Source organism: Pieris napi, chromosome 4 (assembly GCF_905475465.1).
Source record: "Pieris napi chromosome 4, ilPieNapi1.2, whole genome shotgun sequence".
NCBI classification, from domain to species: Eukaryota; Metazoa; Arthropoda; class Insecta; order Lepidoptera; family Pieridae; genus Pieris; species Pieris napi.
In genome coordinates this window covers 5,827,708-5,849,070 of record NC_062237.1, presented here as the reverse complement: position 1 = coordinate 5,849,070, position 21,363 = coordinate 5,827,708, and the positions used below count along the sequence as shown (strand labels likewise).

Sequence of the window (21,363 nt, the reverse complement as noted above, 5' to 3'; positions counted from 1 at the left end):
TGAGAACCCATCAATTGAAGCAAGTATAATATTGACAATAAGGCGTATTAATTTAATTAACTAATGGAAGTATCGCTGGCGAAGTCATTTATAACATAATTTATTATGAAACTAAACTAATATAAGCTGATGTTGGAGCGGGTACAGAACAAATTTTTGAGGCACATCTATCATAGGTATATCTACGGTGTGTACCCTTTTTACCACTCATGTATCCGACCTTATTTATTTTTGGTTCTGTCGGCTACAACGAGCTACGCCGAGAGTTTGTGCTTGCGTACTTATTAAAATTGTTACATGGTTAGGTCAGTAATTCGGCAGTACTATAGTGCCTTAGCTTCAATGTGCCTGATTGATACGTCAGAAGGCGACACCGTCCACTGGTACTTCATGTGGCCATAGTTAGGACTAACGTTCTGAAAAGGGCACATATGATTCAACAGTTAACAGACCTTTTTTATTGTCCGTTGAGTGAACTGACAAAAGTGCTACTGTTTGTTTGTGCATTTAGAACTTAGTTGTTAATTCGTGTGTGAATTTTTTATTGATTAGGCTCTTGTTGATTTAAAAAATCCTGTCCATTTTGTTTTTTGTAAGTAAATAAATAAATAAAAATAAAAATTATAGTTACTAACTATGGGTTAAGACAATAACTGACAGATCAATCTTCAGCCGGTATTAATTCGCTTGTTTAATAACTTAGCTCATTCTTGTCATAGGGTTCAAGACACCGATGGATCATACTTCGAAAGCTTCACGGCTCTATCTTGGCGACAAGAAAATCGACGACTCGCTGCCCTGCGTTTGGCTGAAGCTAGAGCTGAACGTCCGCCGCCCGCTCCTCATGATCTTGGCTTACCAAGCGTCTCGGCTCAGCTGTCGCACAAAGAACACGAACATCTTTACACTGAGGTAATTTTAATTAACTAACCAAATTCGGGCTGATCAGTGGTCAGTTTTTATGAAAACGCACATCATTCCTTCCTTCACAATAGGAACTTGCCCAAAACCAAAAAGTGGGGGAAAATTATAAAAGGCGGGATATTGTGAGAATAGAAATTATCCATATTTATATCATAAACGTTTTTGATTTTGTAAATTGCGCATTTACTAGCAGTCCACATATGAGGTGAAAATATTTCCAGGTCAACGAATTCTCTAGTCTCTGAATAAAATACATTAAAGAAATTGTATGTTATTCACAATACCTACACGTCCGTAAGAGTCCTAGATCACGCAATGTTGCCCTTCCACTTGAAAACATTCTCCGGTGTCAGGCGTTTTCTTATACATACTTCGCTTTACTCTAAGTAATGATCAAATTTATATTATACTAGCTGACCGGGCAAACGTCGTTTTGCCATGTATATCATTTATAACAAAAAAATAGGGGTTGATCGTAGAGGGGTGAAAATTAGGGGTTGCATGGATTTTTTAATGTATCATAAAAAATTAAATATTTTTTTATCTAAAAATAAAAAAGTAAAAAATTGGAGCTAGCCTTAACATTTAGGGGGATGAGAAATAGATGTTGTCCGATTCTCAGTTATACCCAATATGCACACAACATTTCATGAGAATCGGTCAAGCCGTTTCGGAGGAGTTTAACCACAAACACCGCGACACGAGAATTTTATATATTAGATAAGACATCGTGACAGGCCGGATATATTTTGCACCGGTTTCACTTATTTTATTTTTTTAGTCAAATCTATTTGGCCTTTTGATTGTTTTGAGTTATGGGTATTAAATTTAATTATGTCAATTGTATATTTCAGTACATGCAACGATGTGATCGACGATCACTTACTTACCTATTAGAAAAAACAAATGATCAATACAGAAATCCAGGCATAAAACCTTCTAATTAATTTGCGTTATTTGTTTTAACATATTTTTTTAGCGCCACTTGTATTTGCACATTTATGCGCGGTTCTCAAAAGCGCGGTAGAATTTGCTTATCTGTGATCTTCGCTAATATGCCACTGGCAACAAACATAATGAATGTTGAAACTGATACCGTAGCTTTCGAGAAAAATGTCCAATGTAAAATTATTTCTGTTTAATATGAGTGTGTTATTAATATATTAATAACACATTGAAATTGAATGCCAAAAAACCATAAACAACACTATTTAAAACTAACACTGAACACAATACAACATAGGGATCGTGCGTATAAATTATATATTATTTTAAATATTTTTACGTTTATGTGACTCCTACTTTCTTTTACTAAAAGCTCCCAAATGTATAAGCGAAAATAATGTTCCTCCCAGAACACTCTCCTGACTGATATTAATTATTATGATATACGTATATTAGATTGATTATCAATCACACCTACGTACAATTTGTATTTACAATTTTCTTAACCTACAAAGTAATAATAAAAAATATTATAAAGAAAATTAATACAAATTTAAAAAGTTTGGTCCCTATGGCAGTGTACCTACCTTTAACGCTGGCAGCATTTCCTCACTGTATTTCGATATTTATTCGTTGAGCTAGGAAAGCACCAGCTCTGGGGTCACCGGTACTATCTACCAGACGCCAACTTAAATCTTTAATAACCTGTGCACTTGAACCCCACGGCCCAAGAGTCTCTACTCCAAAGGGAGCAAAATCGATATGTTATAAGAAGTAAACAAAATAAATTATTATCGTGAACAGCAACAATGAAACATAATATGATTATTGGTAATTGACATATTTAATCAATTCCAAAAGTAAACAATCTGTCCTCGTATTGGATCTCATTTAAACTGATGCAAAATATAACTCGAATCAATTTCCTACTCCGAGCAGGTAAATAGAATTGTTATTCGTCCGTTTCAAAGAGTACTCTTAATTTTGTTCATTAAAAATAAATTAAATCAGAATTGAGTTTTACTTCAATATTTGTATTTCGAATTCTCGTAATTAATGCAAAGTTAAATTGTTTTAGATACAGACAACAAAAGGGTACATGTTTTTTGTTAAAATTAGATTTTTTTAATTTTTACTACCAATAAGAGCTATAAAAATATTTCATAATCCACAGAATACAATTGTAGTGCGTTTTTAAAACTAAATATGACCTATAGATATCTAGTCTTGAAATGATGAATTAATAAGTTAGTTCTGTGTTTTACTTGTTAAAAATTAGTGTTCAAACAAACAATAACATTCTAACTTTGTTGTTTGACTGTCAAATATACTAGTTACATTCCTATAACATTATCGTAAATGTAAAGAATGCGGGTTCACAGATGCGACGAAGTGTTATTATTTAACGTTTTCCCTAGTTTTTCTTAAGGAATTTTTGTTTTCCTTCTTTGAAACATGTACGTTTTTCCTTACGGTTTTATTTATAAACATACTGTAAGCTTAATGTAGCTATTGAATAATTTGTTCTTATGAGCGTTGTCACTTTGTAAATGGAACAACGTTGTATAACCGATTTTGATTATAAAAAGCTTTAAAACCAAAAAACAATGTGTCTTATCTACGCCCAAAAATAAGAATAAGTATTTTAATTACATCTCAACTAGGACACATCTTATGTTTAGCATTTATTAGGAAACGTAAATTGTTAATTAAAACACTTTTTGTTGTACTAAATCGGATGAAATCGCAATATAATATTTGAGATTTATTTCACATAAAAAAGGTTTGTTTACTTAATAATATCCATCCATGACATCCATTTATTCTTCTCCACAAAATTGATGGTGAGAAATTAAGTCTACTTATATACTCCCTTGATGACAATGCAATAACTTAATAGCAAACATTCATTAAAATTCAAATGTTAATTAAAATACAAACATGCGTGCTATTTCTAATTGTCCTTTTCATTTGAAATATAAACAAAAATTTGATACTGTGCTTCGTTTGATTGGTTAATATAACGTATACCTACATTACATTGTACGTAGATGTGGTTTGCGATCCGATTTTTCTAGAATGAAATTGAATCTCCGGTAGATGGACTAGATCCGTTTCGAATTAATCAAGTTGTCACATGCCTACCCAATGCCATATGACGTAGTACGAGTACAACTAATACTAAAAAATGTGTGCGTGTACTAGGTGTACACACGTCATAACGAAGTTTCACTTCGTTATGACCTTATTTTTCGAAAAATTATCTACTATATGCAACTTTACAGAAATTGGTTAAATAAAGTTAAATTAGATAAAGTTTAACAAAAGGCTTTTATTATCATAGACATGAATACAAATACAATTATTTCATTTTAACTTATTACTGTACTACTATGTAGTAGGACTAAGATTATTACAGAATTTCATTAATTGTAATAGAATTATTAGTATTACTATCATTGTTATCGTTATTATATATTTTTGTTACTAATGGCTTCGAATCTCTTCGGATCAACCGTGGACAAGAAAAAGATGGCGCGTAACCGAAAAATGTGACAAATGTGTGTAAATTTTTTTCCAACGCCGATAAAGAAGTTTGACTTCAAAAAGCAACATGGCGCGTAACCTGCTACAAAATTTCTCCCATACGTCGATAAAGAAGTAACACTTCAAAATACATTTCATTACGAGTATGTTTTTAATACTGCTATTTCATAGGTCCTATACTGCATCGAGAACGCAGTAGGCGCACCAGCCCCAGGCGGTCAGTTTGCAGCTTACAAGGAAGAGGTGATTGAATATGCCAGACGGGCTTTCCGCGTGTCACCAGAAGTACACGCCAGGGCACTTAGGGCTGCAGACAGTGAGCGTCCACCTACCGTAGTGTTGGGCTGCGCTGTTATAGAAGCTGATGGGCTCGAAGCTAAAGACGCTAATGGTAAGGAATATCAGTCTATAGTATATTTGTGTGTAAAAAAATGAAATGTTCGTAGGAAGCTACGCTGAATTTTTTTTATTTGAACCTTTGATGTAGACTTATGTCACGTGAGCATATACTTTGTCTAACTGATAGATCAGGTTAGGGGGCGTCCATAAATTACGTGAGGTGTTTTTTTTTATTTTCTGTACCTCCTTCCCCCCCCCCTGGTGAGATGTCGTGAGATTTTATTCATCCCCCTCCCCCATCCTCCAATCTCACGTGAGATTTGTCAAAATGTGGGTTTCTTACGTAAACGCGTTGGATTGTTATTGTAAAAAGAAAAAATAATGCTTCGTGCTTTTATTTACGACTAAAACAAAATAAGTGAAATGTTGAGTGTTTAGATCGTGGTGTTAGCGGGATGTTGCAGAGATAGCCTTTAGGGTCAACCGTTTTCCTAAATTTTTTTTTAATTAGAAAAAAAATTGCGTGATATTTGCCGAGACCCCCCCTCTCTCCAACGTAAGATTAAATGAGAATTTACTCGACCCCCTCCCCCCCTTAAATACCTCACGTAATTTATGGACGCCCCCTTAACAGATATAGTTTAGTGATTAATCCCTCTACTTGTAGCCTAAACCTTGATTACTAGCCCTGAACCTTCGGTCCATTTCAGAAAAAATTGATTTACAAAAACGTTTAAGTGAAAGCGTGTAATTTTATATTTATTTATTTCGTACATCTAACATAAATTATATATAACAGAAAAATTTTTACTATAGATATAGCCAATGATGGAATACTTAATATATACAAAAATGTTCCAAATTTACGAAAGGAAAAAAATAATAAAACATATTAAATAGATATAACCTAAGAACAGTCTAATTCGGCTGTGTTATGCGATGGCGTGAAAGTGAGGGTATGCACGTGAGGGTGTGCTCTTGATGCAGGTGGTACCCTATTGGATATTCTTAATACACCTTTTACGCATGTTCCGCGATAGCTTTATTTAATAACAGTGAGAAATAGTTTCGTAATCGAGTGGTATTACGAGGGATCTGTCATGGAACAATTACAAAACTTTTAAAGCTTTGTAATTGTTCCTTGTTTGGTTTGGTTATATCAAAATAAGTTTTAATTGCTTATTTGATTTGAAAGGCTCTATTAGAACATCGTAATCCTAAGCTCTCTCGTTAATTGTAGCTGCGGGGCTTAAAAGCATTTAATATAACAACAATAACTGTTTACGAATATAGATCTCAATAGTGTTAAATTGTACGAAATTGAGTTTTTCTCGCGAAACGTGACAATAATTTTGAAACTTTGTCAGCCTCCGGCGCCCAAGTTTGTGAACCGTTATTCCCTTGATAGTACTTAAATTATTATAGAATAGTACTAGGTTTACAGGGTTAATAGTTTATATATAACGTGATGTATTTAAGATAGAAGTCGTAAAATCTTTTAACCCCAGCTTTTGTCTTTTTAGTCTTTTGTTTTTATCCATCTCGAATATTATTTGAGAATAGTTGAATCTCCGCTTTAAATATCTCCTCTTGTATAAAGTGTTGACCTAGTAGTTATAACCTGTGACTCTCATTGAGATCGTAGGTTCCCCGGCTGTGCACAGCCGTGTGGGCAGCTGGAAAGAAAACATCGTGACGAAACCGGCATGCATGATGCAATAGTGAATAGACCCAAAAAGTCTACGGCGTGTGTCCAGGCACAGAAAGCTAAAGCATTTGTCTATTAAGAAATACAAATGATCAGGAAACAGATACAGAAATTAGACGCCCACACTTAAAAGGTTGTGCGCTACCGGTTTTCTTAAAATATACTACCACTTAGCTATGGAAGCGGACTAAATTAGATTACAATTCAATATTTTCATCTTATCTTAGAATTGGGCTCTAAAATAAAAATACGGGGTCAAATAGGGATATTTACATGGAGAGTTAGAAGAACGTTTTAGAGAAATCGTGTTCTCAAATTCAAGAATTTAAGTCAGCCCATATTTCACTTAACCCGCTAGTTAAATAACACTGTATTTTTATGAGTTAATTCGCTTTACTGTTCAAAATGTTCCTCAAGTTAAATAAGTATAAAATAAATAATGTTTTCTTTTGTAATATTTTGCACCGACGTCAATTCAATATACTTTTCTACAACTTTGACGTCCCGTGACTTGGAAAGTATAGATGAACATTTTTATTAAAGAAAAAATTTATTCGACATCAAGTAAATCTTAAACAAATATTTGTTTTCAAACAACTTGAGCTATTTTGATATAATTGGCTTTTACAGTTCTTAGCGCATGTGGGCGAGACGCCTCAAAAGCAATATTACCAAATTGTAATACTTAAAACTTAAATTGTTATTCGTCATATTTTCTTCTTTTTGATTTATTACTTATCAGATACTAAATGAGGTTTTTATTGCCTTATTACTTAGTGCGAAGTAATAAGATGTGTTGTAGAACTGTGTTATTAGTGCAACGTTAGCAGTCTTTGGGTGTAATGAATACGTTTTGTAAGCTTTAGACAGTGAAAAACTGTTATCGTTTTCATTTATCTGCCAAGTAACATTAGTGTGATAAAGACAAAACATTATATGAGCATTTGAGTTTTAGGTTTTTTTTAGGTAATTTAGGGTTTTTAGGTACCATTAGAAAACGTTGGTTAAGGTCCTTTAGAATTTGTTCTTTTTACTAGATATGCTAGGTGTTTAGAGCAGTGTTGGCCTAGTAACTTCAACGCGTGACTCTCATCCCTAAGGAAATAGGCTCGAGCCCCGGCTGTGCACCAATGGACTGTATATCTATGAGCGCGTTCAAAACCCGCTCGTACGATGAAGGAAAACATCGTGAGGAAACCGCCGTGCCTTAGACTCAAAATCTCAAAAAAATTATGTACCACAAAGAACGGTTCGGTGGCCGTCGATACACAATTCATATTAAAATAATAAGTCCTGAGTACATACCTCGTCAATGTCTCCTCACAGGAAAATAGGCACACAATAATATCAGCCGTAAGGATTTGGATTAGTGTTAGTATGGGCACAAAAAGAGGTTAGACCGAAGATAATTATTGATACCTTGCCTCAATAGTTCTCAAACACGCACTAAACACTCACTATACAATTTTAAATAGTGGACGTGTCTATAATCATCTATATTATATTTAACAAAAAGTATATATCCAAATAAAAAATGCTAGACGCACGAGAACACGTAACCCGACAAGCGCAACAATGACTAACTAAAAAATGATGTGTCGATCGGCCGTGTAAAAATATTTGAGATCACCCTCATCAAATTAAATAAAATTAAAATTATGTATTTCGAACAGTGTTGGACACAGAAGACTGATCCTAACTATTCTAACTATTAGAAAAAACAAATGATCACGAATCAGAAACAGAAATCTGAGGCCCAGATCTAAAAAGGTTGTAGCACCACTGGTTCTTTTTACAGGTGGGAGTTGTTATAAATTCTTGTCAACTCTAGTCATGTTTAAACGTTGATATTAATAAGCATATACTGTACCTACACTTGCTTTTGTTGTTGGGTGGTTTTAAAATCTTACCCACTTGGGATATCAAATTTTCATTATGAAACGTCTGGGTACAAACTTTCTTGTGTAGCCCGGAGGAGTAGAAATTCCTATAAATTTCTGAGAAAGCACCTAGTCACCTATCAACTTTGAAGGTTTATTAATTAGGCAAATTACTGTAAGTAAGTAATTTTAGCGTAATGAATTACATAGCTATAGGTATGTTAACTAAAGCTGGCGGCTTCAACACATTTACACTTTGTGCTTGTGTAGTGTCTGTGAATAAGCGCGAGACGTGATGTCAAACTGAAATACAATCATAAATACATCATGAATAGACTGTCCGTCGTGTATGAGTGGACTAAAATGTATAGCATGGCAAAAAAATCATATTTTGAAAAATACTGTATGTGAAATTGCATTAGTGTGAGTACTGTGAACCCGCCAGCTTTCGATAACCGACCTGAACTTATATTCGTGCGTTATATTTGACGTTTAGAGCTAAAATGTTGGAAGCGAAGATTCTATTTCATTATCATTATCTTTAAAAAGTTTTTTATTGTTTAGATGTCCGGATCTAATCTATTTGAAAAATAGTTTTTTTTTGACAAGGTATTATACTCATAGGAATCATAAAAGCAGATGTACAATGAGTAGAATTATGAGAGCTTAGAAAAATCGAGGGAATACTTTAAATTTTATGAAAACGCAAAGGGACTTGAATATTTTTTATAATTTATTCGGAATCGGTAACAGCTTTACAAGATTTTGTTTTAAATCATTCTGATTACTAGAGTAATAAATAATATAAATAGTAGAGATACGTAACTAAAGTTATACCAAACTTAATTTCCTTGTAATGACTAGATTTCCTACAACTCTCGCAATTCATAAAGCATTTTCTTTACGAATGAAGAAAGTTTTATTTGGAAGCTTATATAGACGTAAACTAATTTTGTTTAAGTAGTCTTGTTTGTTATCAAATTAATGTCGGTCGGGAAAAAGGGTCAGTGATTGAGCAGATGGATCAAGAAAACCCAAGAAAACTTTCTATTTTCTTACATATGTCATAAAAGTAGATAATATTATATTAAGACTGGCGGGAACTGTCTAATGATTTTAATCGATTCGGCATTTATAATTAAGTTATTCCTTCGTGAACAAAAATGTCCTTTGATTCCTTCAGAAATATTATAACAAATTGTTAATTGTTACTTGTCAACGATTAGTTTAAATACTAAAAACTAACTAGTTTTAGCTTTATTAGATTAACACTAAAGTAATAAAATATAAAACATACACAGACACACAACCACACACATACACATAATTTACACATACACACATATCCCATGTGGTTTCCTCTATATATTGTAATGTATTGTATTGTATAAGATCTTCTGTCGATCCGAAGTGGTGGAGGCCTGATGACCTGTAACACAGGTACTCTTACCTTTAGCAGGCATCAGTCTCACACAGACTAGCTTTTTCCATAAACAGAAGTAAGAATATAACTGTCACTTGCTTATGTCCTAAGTATAAGTTTTTGTGAGAAAATAAATAAATAAAATAATAAATTAGTTTAAATCAATATTTTCAGCTAATTCTCACGTTATGTGTTATAAGAAATATATAACATATAATTTAACGGGACTTTTATTAATAGGCTTCAGCGACCCTTATTGCATGCTGGGTATCCAGCCAGCGTCGCTGCCGGCTTCTCCCCGGGCGTCGGAAGATGAAGGTCGCAAACATGGCTTCAGGCTGAGCTTCAAACGGCGAGACGGGCGCCAGCAACGAGACAGTCTCGGCAGGTACTACGACTGACCGCGTTTTAACCTTTACCGATAATCGCCTTTTAACTTAAGCAGTATTTAAAATGATTCACTCATAAACAAAATTCAACGTTGAGAGGAGTTTAAACAAATCTCAAAATTTATACATATTGACAGACAAAATGGCCGATGCTTGTTATCAGCTTTGTAGTATTACTTTGATTATTTTATAAAGCACGAGAAAATTATTATATTAGACAATGTGATAGTGAATTGGGGCCCACGATACGATTTAAATTTAGTTAAACATCGTTCAGATGTTGAGAGCGGTTCAGGTATGAACTAGCTAGGCAGGCAACCTATATTTGACTAAATCGGAAATAGACAATGCAAGATCACATATTAAAGTGATTTAATTATCAAATATAATAATTTTATGGCAGGGGTTCTCTATAAAATTGGTCGATATCTACGTAGCTATTGCGTAAAATTAATAAACACAATTTACTCGACAGATTGCCAGCTCGATACATTCGCGCCACAAGTGTGCGACCTCACACTCTCTCGCCTAAGTGGAATGAAACATTCAAATTGTGAGTAATTTAATTTTTAACTTTAAAATAGTATAGTTCATTTTTTACGTCTCTCTGAATTCTGGAATTTTGAATACTTATTTATAGGTTTTTTAGGTAGATAGGTTCACAATTTTATAAACAAAAATAAGATACTTAATAATTACTGTGATGGATATCGGTAGTCTCTTCTTTAGTTAGGTTAGTTAACAGCTTAGTTAACCAACAGAGTTAACTTACTACTAACTGAGTCTTACTCATGCAGAACTTTTTGGTAAATATTCCTTTCTTTGAAATCCTACAGTTACTAGATATTTATTTTACGTACCTAAGATTCGTAGGTATATCCGCAACTTCTTAGGCATATAGAAGCCATTATATCTATATAAATAACTATATCTTCACGTACTGTACGTAAAGAAAGTACACAGAAATTGGTGTAAGACATTATTTTCATCTGTATTCCGATTTGCGTGGCTCGATAAAGATATATGCAGTAATATGTTTGCTGCTAAGGTGGGACTGAATTAAATTTTCGTTTATCACAGTGATATAGACGATATATCATCGGATGTTCTACACCTGGATATCTGGGATCATGATGACGAGAGCTCAGTCCTGGATGCAGTATCTCGGCTTAATGAGGTGCGAGGTGTTCGTGGGCTGGGCCGTTTCTTCAAGCAGGTCTGCCAAAGCGCTAGGCAGGGAAGCCAGGATGATTTCCTTGGTTAGTTTCAAATTTTATTTATTTTATTTTGTTAGTATGCAACGATTAATATAGTAACGAAAACGATCTCTATGACGGTCCGGCGTGTAAAGATAATTTATTTTCAAAAACACCGTAAAATATATTGATTTACTTCGCATTTTGAAGCTAGTTTGGAGGTATAACCCACAGATGCGGCATAGAATTCTGTGAAAGGCGGGAAAATCTATTATCACTAGACCATAGATTTTATATTTTTTTACCGCATACAAAGAACAAAACAACGTACTGATTAAACATTCTATATTTGAAATTGAATTTTCACTTTATTCAGCAACACAATTTAAATCTCAATTACATGCGAGGCGAGTGTAAACATTCAAAGTACCCAATTCGTGTTTAAATGAACATTAAAGTACAATATTTGTTAACGAGGCCAAACAAACCTTTATCAATTATTTGTAAAAGAGGTAATATATTCTGAAAAGGTGCCCTAATTGGTGCGCATTTTCATATTGGCATTTTCTTACATATGATAGTCATCAAAGGAGAATGTTGTAGTAATAATTGTTACACGCTTTATATTAGCTTCACCTGTATGTATGTATGTATGTATGTAACCGACTCCTTCGGACTCGATTTTGACCCACATTAAACGGACAAACTTAATTCAAACTTTGTACACTTATAAAGAATCAGCGACAATATAATAATTTCATAGGTTTATCTCGAAAAAACAATGAATTTTTTTTTAAGTCCACAAAGCAATACGATTAAATTGAGACAACAAATTGCTGCTAGGACTAAAAAGTGGAAAATAAATATAGTTAAAAAAAACTAAAAAACACGCTTTTAAAGCACATCAAACTAAAAAGTGAAAAATAATTCCTAATTTAGGCTGAAAATGGTAATGAACAAAAAATACTGGTATTATTGTGAAAAAGCGTGGCGCGTTCTGTGCCATATTTTTCGTCTATCGAGCAACCCACGCTTGTTCACAATAATACCAGTATTTTTTGTTTATTACCATTTTCCGCCTAAATTAGGAATTATTTTAATTACAAATCACGTTATGAAGTTACTGTTGGCAACGGAAGTTGTAGTCTTACTCGTTATCAGTATGTGTAACTTGGAACAGTTACTGTACAAGTGATACGTCTATTGAATACTTCCTTAACTCAATGTGTATGAAGATTACTCTGTTTAATTATGATATGTTGATGAATTATGACATAATTTTAGAAAGGACACCATAGCTAGTCTCCTGCAAATAATTTTCTTTAAATTATTTTTTTGTAATGCACGATGACAAGACTTTAATAATTTAGTTTATTAATTAGAGACTATAGAACCTATACTAATTGTTTTGTTAACTCTGTTAAGTATTTGTTTTAAAATTCATAATTTCAATAATGCGCATTCACACTTCTCTAAACAAGATGGCGTCGCGAACGTGGAATGGGACGTCATAGGAACTGGCTACGACGTCCCATTCCACGTAATCAAACTTCAAATTTCAAAGTCTTAATTATCATTCTTAAAAAACCCAATTACACATTTTATTTGATCAGAATCAGTGTTCAACGAAATTAAACTCTAAATATTAGGTCTATATAGGCGAAGACATATATTTTACAACGAGCTACGTCATTGTTGATTTGTCTAATCTGTGACGTAAGAAAATTAAAATATTTTGAATTGATTTTATAAATAAATCATAAGTTATTTTTAAAGCAATGTTTTATACGGAATAGTCTCAACAACACTTGCTTTTTCATACTTTCAAACAGCCTCTCGATTAACGACTACATATTATTCAGTCTACATATATGGTTTTCTCATATTAAATTTACATGTGAAGTTAGTGAAATATTTTTACGGCAAATGCATGAAATGCGAATGCGCATTGAAAAATTGGATTTAACAAGATTGATGGTAGCGCGGATCCAATATTTATTTAGCAGGAAAACGTTTGAAATACACGTCAAACGGGAAATTATACTGTAACATGTATAGTCTAGTCGACAAGTCGAAAATGGAACAAAATAGAGATACTACTCCTAAAATTATGTGCGATAGCTCATTGGATCCGGAATGGCGTCTAGAAAAATGTGCTAAAAGCGTGTATTAGCACATAAAAAATTGCAAAAGTTATAGACCATTAAAGATGAAAAAATAATGGCATTTAGTTTTTTGCCAATATTTAATAAACTATTAATATTTAAGAAATTTCAAATAAAGATTCTGAAAGAGGAGGAAATTTCTAATAAAAAACTCCTGACTCCCAGAACTCTATCTCCATTATTTATAATGTTAATTTAACGCTGAAAATAGGTCTGCGGGTGACATTTTTAGGATTCGCGCGTGGCGTCAAAAGCGACTACGGCACATTAATTAATTTATTTAAGGTATTGAATATTTTTTTTTAAATTTGAAAAAATTATGGTGTGTTCTGAACACTATAATTAATTTATTCCCGTTGAAAATTTTACTTAAAGTTAATTTTTCAACAAGTTAAATAATTGTTAACTAACGAAATTTTCTCGAACGACCGTCTTAATTGTAAGTGAAAAAAAATGTTTAAATAATGGTCGTAAAAATATTTCGCTTCGTAGAGCCTTTCTTACATACATACTTAACAAGATCGTGCCATAAAAGTTAAAAAAATATTTATACTTTGTTTATAACAATTTTTTTACTTAAACAAAAACTTAAAAATCCATGTAATGATGTTAAAAAAAAAATTTTTTTTCTCAATCATCATATAATCGTTTTTTTATTAATACAAGATATTTATTGATTTGCAACAAAAAAAATTCCCGCCATTTGTTGATAATTTTTTTTTAAACAAATTGATTAAATCAATATTTTTTTTAAAAATTTTAACACAACTTTATTACATTAAAATTTTTATGATTTTTAAAAAAAAAATTTTTCCTTAATAACAATTTTTAATTATTTATAATCGTTTTTTTTTAATTTTCTATTGTTTAAATAATTAGTTAAGAAATTTTTTTTTTCCTAAAAATCATAATTGACAGTCTTCTATAAAGTAAAAGAAAAAAAATTTTTTTTTAATCAACAATTCTATTGTTTATTAACTTACCAATTTGTTATAAACAAATATTCAACTTTTGTTTATTTTTTTTCTAAAACTTCTAAAATTAACAAAAACAACCATATATAACAAAGTATAGAAAAATTTTTTTTGTAAATTTTTTGATTATCATGAATATTACTTTTATTTAAAATTAAAAAATTTTTTTTCTAGACTACTAGTCTAGTCGACAAGTCGAAAATGGAACAAAATAGAGATACTACTCCTAAAATTATGTGCGATAGCTCATTGGATCCGGAATGGCGTCTAGAAAAATGTGCTAAAAGCGTGTATTAGCACATAAAAAATTGCAAAAGTTATAGACCATTAAAGATGAAAAAATAATGGCATTTAGTTTTTTGCTAATATTTAATAAACTATTAATATTTAAGAAATTTCAAATAAAGATTCTGAAAGAAGAGGAAATTTCCAATAAAAAACAAAGTATAGAAAAATTTTTTTTGTAAATTTTTTGATTATCATGTATATTACTTTTATTTAAAATTAAAAAATTTTTTTTCTATACTTTGTTATATATGGTTGTTTTTGTTAATTTTAGAAGTTTTAGAAAAAAAATAAACAAAAGTTGAATATTTGTTTATAACAAATTGGTAAGTTAATAAACAATAGAATTGTTGATTAAAAAAATTTTTTTTTCTGTTACTTTATAGAAGACTGTCAATTATGATTTTTAGGAAAAAAAAAATTTCTTAACTAATTATTTAAACAATAGAAAATTAAAAAAAACGATTATAAACAATTAAAAATTGTTATTAAGGAAATTTTTTTTTTTTTTAAATCATAAAAATTTTAATGTAATAAAGTTGTGTTAAAATTTTTTTTTAAAATATTGATTTAATCAATTTGTTTAAAAAAAAATTATCAACAAATGGCGGGAATTTTTTTTTTTGCAAATCAATAAATATCTTGTATTAATAAAAAAACGATTATATGATGATTGAGAAAAAAAAAATTTTTTTTAACATCATTACATGGATTTTTAAGTTTTTGTTTAAGTAAAAAAATTGTTATAAACAAAGTATAAATATTTTTTTAACTTTTATGGCACGATCTTGTCAAGTATGTATGTAAGAAAGGCTCTACGAAGCGAAATATTTTTACGACCATTATTTAAACATTTTTTTTCACTTACAATTAAGACGGTCGTTTGAGAAAATTTCGTTAGTTAACAATTATTTAACTTGTTGAAAAATTAACTTTAAGTAAAATTTTCAACGGGAATAAATTAATTATAGTGTTCAGAATACACCATAATTTTTTCAAATTTAAAAAAAAATATTCAATACCTTAAATAAATTAATTAATGTGTCGTAGTCGCTTTTGACGCCACGCGCGAATCCTAAAAATGTCACCCGCAGACCTATTTTCAGCGTTAAATTAACATTATAAATAATGGAGATAGAGTTCTGGGAGTCAGGAGTTTTTTATTGGAAATTTCCTCTTCTTTCAGAATCTTTATTTGAAATTTCTTAAATATTAATAGTTTATTAAATATTGGCAAAAAACTAAATGCCATTATTTTTTCATCTTTAATGGTCTATAACTTTTGCAATTTTTTATGTGCTAATACACGCTTTTAGCACATTTTTCTAGACGTCATTCCGGATCCAATGAGCTATCGCACATAATTTTAGGAGTAGTATCTCTATTTTGTTCCATTTTCAACTTGTCGACTAGACTATAGTACGTACGGATGGCAAAGGCTCCGACCGATAGCCGGAAAAACCAATACAACCAACCTTGCAGATTCTAAATTTGATTTTATATATTAAACATATTATATTAATAAATAAATATATTAAATTAAATTTTTATCTTTATACTCTCCTACTCGACTAATAAATTAAGCTGACAAAAGACGATCGGAGAAATTCAAAAAAGTACTTTTTTATCTTAAAATGATAATTTTGAACGAATTTTGTGAATTGTTTTTAATAGGCATTGAGATTAGTAAGCGTCGATACGCGTTTTAGACACACTTAGCATTTAATATTATTTCTTATCTTTACCTATTTATGAGCATTAGTAGGGTATTCCTTAAAATACGCTAATTGCGCATTAACGTTAAAAGTTTTGGTTCATTTGCATTCAGAAATAGGCCAATTAAAATTTTGTACGCAGAACTTAGTGCACGTCTGAACCTCAGAATGGATTCAGAAAGGATTGACTCAGAAGAGATGCTTGAACTTCAGGCAAACGGTTTACTTATAAACGTGTTAAAACAGTTGTAACTTTCTGCTGAAAACATATAATCATAGTTCTGTTTAAGTACTTGGGTATTCATTCGTCAAGAAGTCGATAGCTGCAAAGGAGTTAATTTTAATTAACCTTTTATTCTAACCTTATACGGTCGCCAATAGAGATTGATAATATATTATATATTACTTCGTAGGGTGTGTAAACATTCCATTACGAGAGATCCCATCTACTGGAGTGGAGGCGTGGTACAAGTTGGATGCTCGATCCCAACGCTCATCTGTTCAAGGCCGTATTCGGCTTAGGCTTTGGCTGTCTGCCAGAGAGGCTGGTAGACACGATGACGATAACTGGCAACAGGTAATCCACTGTTTATTTACCTCTGAGTATATATGGTCTCTATTTTTCTAGAAAGCGTTTATTGTTATGTTTAGACATTTAATCTCTTTGATCGTCTAGATTAAAGTTATACATAAAATAGTGTGATTCATATTTTGTTTTTTATACATTGATAGTGATACCACTGCTCATGGACACGCACACTACCAAAAAGTCTTTTAAGAACAAGTACACCTGTTCTAGAAGGATTCTTAGTCGTATTGTTTCGGAAATATCTTGGTGGGTAACTGGTTCCACATAGTGGACTTGCGCGACAAAAAGTGCCTTAGAAATCGGCCAGTTGTGGAACGACGGATGTCGAGGTGATACGAGTGGAATTCGTATTCTGCTCGATATCCGACGATGAAACTTGTAGTCTAAGGTAATCAATCTTCTATGGTATAAAGGTATATTTTTTCTGTTATCTGCAAATAAATGCCCACCTTATAAAAGTTAAATTAAAAAAAAGGGCGTGTACGCGCGTAAGAAGTTATACTTCTTTGGCATTATTAAAAATAGTTTTTGATTGCAAGCAAATAATTAATTACAATTAAATAATCAAAAACTGGAAAAGGAGTCATTATAGTCAATAAAGTTCAGTTTACATTTGAAAAATTCAATAAATAAATATTTATTATTATTCTCTTACATTCAGTGTAACATAAATTCTTTTATTATTCGAATGTTGTTTTTAAATTATGTCCAATGCCGTAGCATCTTCCGTGGGCATCTTCATTCTGTTAATTTTGTGTAACGGTGCACGCGCATCGTAAAATTTCACACTCATCAATTTTTCATAACGTGCCTAAAGAAGTATAACTTCAAAAATAACTTGATTCGACAAAACTGGAATAAATATGTTAGAAAATTGTCAGCGAGCTTTTAATTTCTATCTAAAACCGCGCAGCTATATTGCGGTGTCAGTGTGATAGTGAAATGAAAAACAATTTGCGGATTTCAGAGGGAAAATTGAAAAATACACAAAAGCGGTGAACGTCAATGCATATGCAGAGTAAATTTATCATTGCGGTTTAAAGCAGATATTAAATCTATAAAGCTTCTGTCCATTACATAATAACACAATATATTATTTCCATAAAATAGTGAATCGCAGATATTTTGTTTTAAGGAAGAATGGTTTATATTAGATCTTGGAAGTCCTCTATCGCCCTAATACGACATTTTAGAAAATAATTTCTATAATATTATTATATATAACTACATATTGTGCAGACTTTTAATTGTGTACTGAGTATTCCTATTGAAAAACTAAATATTATCTACAAATTATCTACTAGACTTCTTTACAATTGTACAAAATTTCTTTATTTATCTATTTATTTATAAGCTCTAAAACGTGTATGCATAAAATTATTCAAGAAAATATGACATCACAAATTTTACACACATACACATCAATTTTATTAGAACATAAGCAAGCTAGCAAGGGCAAAAATTCAACAAGCAACCATAAAATAATAATAATAATAATAACTAAAAATACATGATTAGGTTTTCATTTAGAGCATGATAAACAAAGTTATGGTAAGTTGGAAGACTGTTATAAAATATATCAATATTTTCATCAATGTTAGTAATCAAGTTGTAAGAGCGAGATAGTCTATGCACTGGACCATTGAAATATGCAGATAACCGAGCCGTAGGTACGTATAGAAGTCTTTTAGTAGTAGTAACTCTAGGATGAGTATAAAGTTAAATATTTTATACAAATAAACTGAAAAATGAAGTCACGTCGGAGTTTTAGAGTTAACTTGAAATAGTCCAAACAAGCCTCGTACGTTTGCAAAAGACCACGCAAGTGTAGACGTTTGCAAAGCTTTCTAAGGAAACGTTTTTTACTGTTTCAATAGTTTTACTGTGCATTTGGAATGTGGTGAGCAGATTACAGTAGCATACTCTAAAATACTACGGACTAGTGATTTGTAAAGAGTTAGTGCCTTGCGATTCTGTAACTCACTTTCCGAACTCACACAGCGGTTTTCACAGCGGTGGTCGCGCTCAAACCAAGGATTGGTTGGATCGCAAGGCTATACTTTGATCGTTTGTAAAGGATGAAGAGGACCTTAATACGAAACCTAGCATTTTATTTGCTTCGTTGGCAACTGTTTGCGTGTGCTCACTGAAATTCAGTTTTTGATCTAAATTAAATGAGATAGAGATTCGTGATTAGGCCGCCCCCACGTATCGTATACGAAATGACTTTTTCTATCGTGCGAAGTAAAGTAATAAACAACCTGTTATTTAATGCTATTCAACAAGTAGTTGAAATACGTCGAGGTTATCAAAGAATAATGTGAGGATTGATTGTTAGACATAAAAAGCTGTTGACCGCACATAACCTGGGGCCATACGGTTTAATAGCTTTCAGCGTGAGGCCTATAAAAGTTTTATGTTTTACGCAGTAGTTTAGCAGATTGGCAATATGCCTTGAAGTACCATTATGTTATTAAGCACATACCTAGTTTAATTGCGTTGTTATGTCTGGCTTATTGCAAAGACTGCGACGCTTCACATTCTCGTCATTTTCGTAATTAATTTAACGTAAGCGATCGATACTTCATTGGCGCACATTCGTGTGTCATCATTTTATGAGCCGCAAAGTGATTTTAATCGCGTAAATCTTTCAAATTCAAACGGAAGTTCTTGTGAAATTATTTAAGCGTTGAAAGCATAAATAATTAATTTCACTTAAGTTAGATTACATAAAACAGAATCGCTTCATAAGCTCCTTCAGGCAACCAGGTATTGAAAGCTCTTAATGTGGAAAGTGCAAAATATAAAATTAATAGCAACGACTTTTTAATGTTGCTAAAATAATATTATAGTAGTCCGTCAGTAGCATTTTAATAGTATAAGATTTTTTTAAATCGAACCAGTTTAGTTTCTTTAAAATATTAGTACAGATAAGCAGAATTTATAGTAAAGTAAATAGTATTAATTATATAAGTTAAACAAATGAAGAGTTTCCTTTGCAAAATGATAACAGATGGCATCTTGAATGTCATTCCCAGGCCGCCCTAACATATCCGCTGAGTGAACATCGTTGGCCTCGCGTAATAAGTGAGTCAGCGAGTGAAGCGAAATTGCGATTACACGATAAATCCAATTCATTCCCCTGGCGTACTTTATTCACTTTACATTCAATGGGACCGGCGTTTTTGGGTAGATCTTCAAATTTTAGATAATAATCTATGCTGTGGAGGTTTTCTTGGCCAAACGGAAAATTATAGTACTTTTATCGAATCTTAGCATTTATTGATTGGAACTAGAGAAGATGTTTACTGAAAGAATTGCTTACACATAAGTTTCTGAAGTATTTCCAAAGCAATTCGACTTAGGGTCCTTCAAGAAAAGACCGTGCCAATTCTTAAAAGGCCAACAACTCACTCGCGAGACCTCTGGCATTGAGCGCGTCCCATTCGCGTCACTTAACCTCAGTTGAGCCTCCTGCCAGTTTGGGCAAACTGTTCTATAATAAAAAAGTTAATCAAAAATATACATCAAATATTAAGGAGGAAAATGAGTTGAAGTCTTGTTATTAAACAAAATGTATCTATAGCATATTTTTTACGTGTTCGATCTTCGGTGAAATATTAATTTTTAATAACTACCCACTTATAAACATAAAATCGTTAAATATGAAGCTGCAGCCGTGCGATTCTGTAACTCACTTTTTGAACTCATACAGCGGTTTTCGCATCAGTCGTGAAGTCACCTTTTTAGAATGTCAAATCATAAAATGACTGCTTCACGACTGATTTGAGAGCAACCGCCGATGCGAAAACCGCTGTGTGAGTTCAAAAAGTGAGTTACAGAATCGCAGGGCAGAAATCTTTATCAAATTCCAATCTGTTACGAGATGAATAAAAAGCAACTTAATCATAATGAGTGTACTTAATGTTAAAGCTTCAATGTATTACCAATATTGAGTAAATCCTAATTAACAAATCTACATAGGAGCTATTTCCGAGACTTTCTGTGCTTCCGATGAATCGAACGTTTAAAAAAGTAACTAAACGAAACGTCAATGATCAAAGTAGCGTAGCGTGCCGGTGTAATTTAAAACTTAATGAAGTCTAGATACAGGTGCAATGATTCACAGTCATTAATTGCACATGCGTTATAAATCGTACTAAGAAGGGAGTAATATAGAAAGTATTCCATAAGGGAGCGTTCAAGTATTACGTAACGCAATTTGAGGGGAGGGGGGAGAGTCTTCAGCACAATTGTGCCAAAAAATGCCAACGAAATTTGGAA

General features: G+C 32.0%; 1 protein-coding gene across 1 annotated transcript in view; it reads left to right on the top strand.

The window, feature by feature from the left end:
- LOC125048605 (BAI1-associated protein 3) overlaps positions 1 to 21,363 on the top strand; it is a 67,960-nt gene that overhangs the window by 10,934 nt on the left and 35,663 nt on the right. Inside the window, exons 3-8 of the mRNA XM_047647354.1 lie at positions 720 to 912; positions 4,588 to 4,807; positions 10,007 to 10,154; positions 10,631 to 10,708; positions 11,236 to 11,414; positions 16,904 to 17,067. Coding sequence (XP_047503310.1) covers positions 720 to 912; positions 4,588 to 4,807; positions 10,007 to 10,154; positions 10,631 to 10,708; positions 11,236 to 11,414; positions 16,904 to 17,067 — 982 coding nt within the window. The remainder of the gene's footprint in view (positions 1 to 719; positions 913 to 4,587; positions 4,808 to 10,006; positions 10,155 to 10,630; positions 10,709 to 11,235; positions 11,415 to 16,903; positions 17,068 to 21,363) is intronic.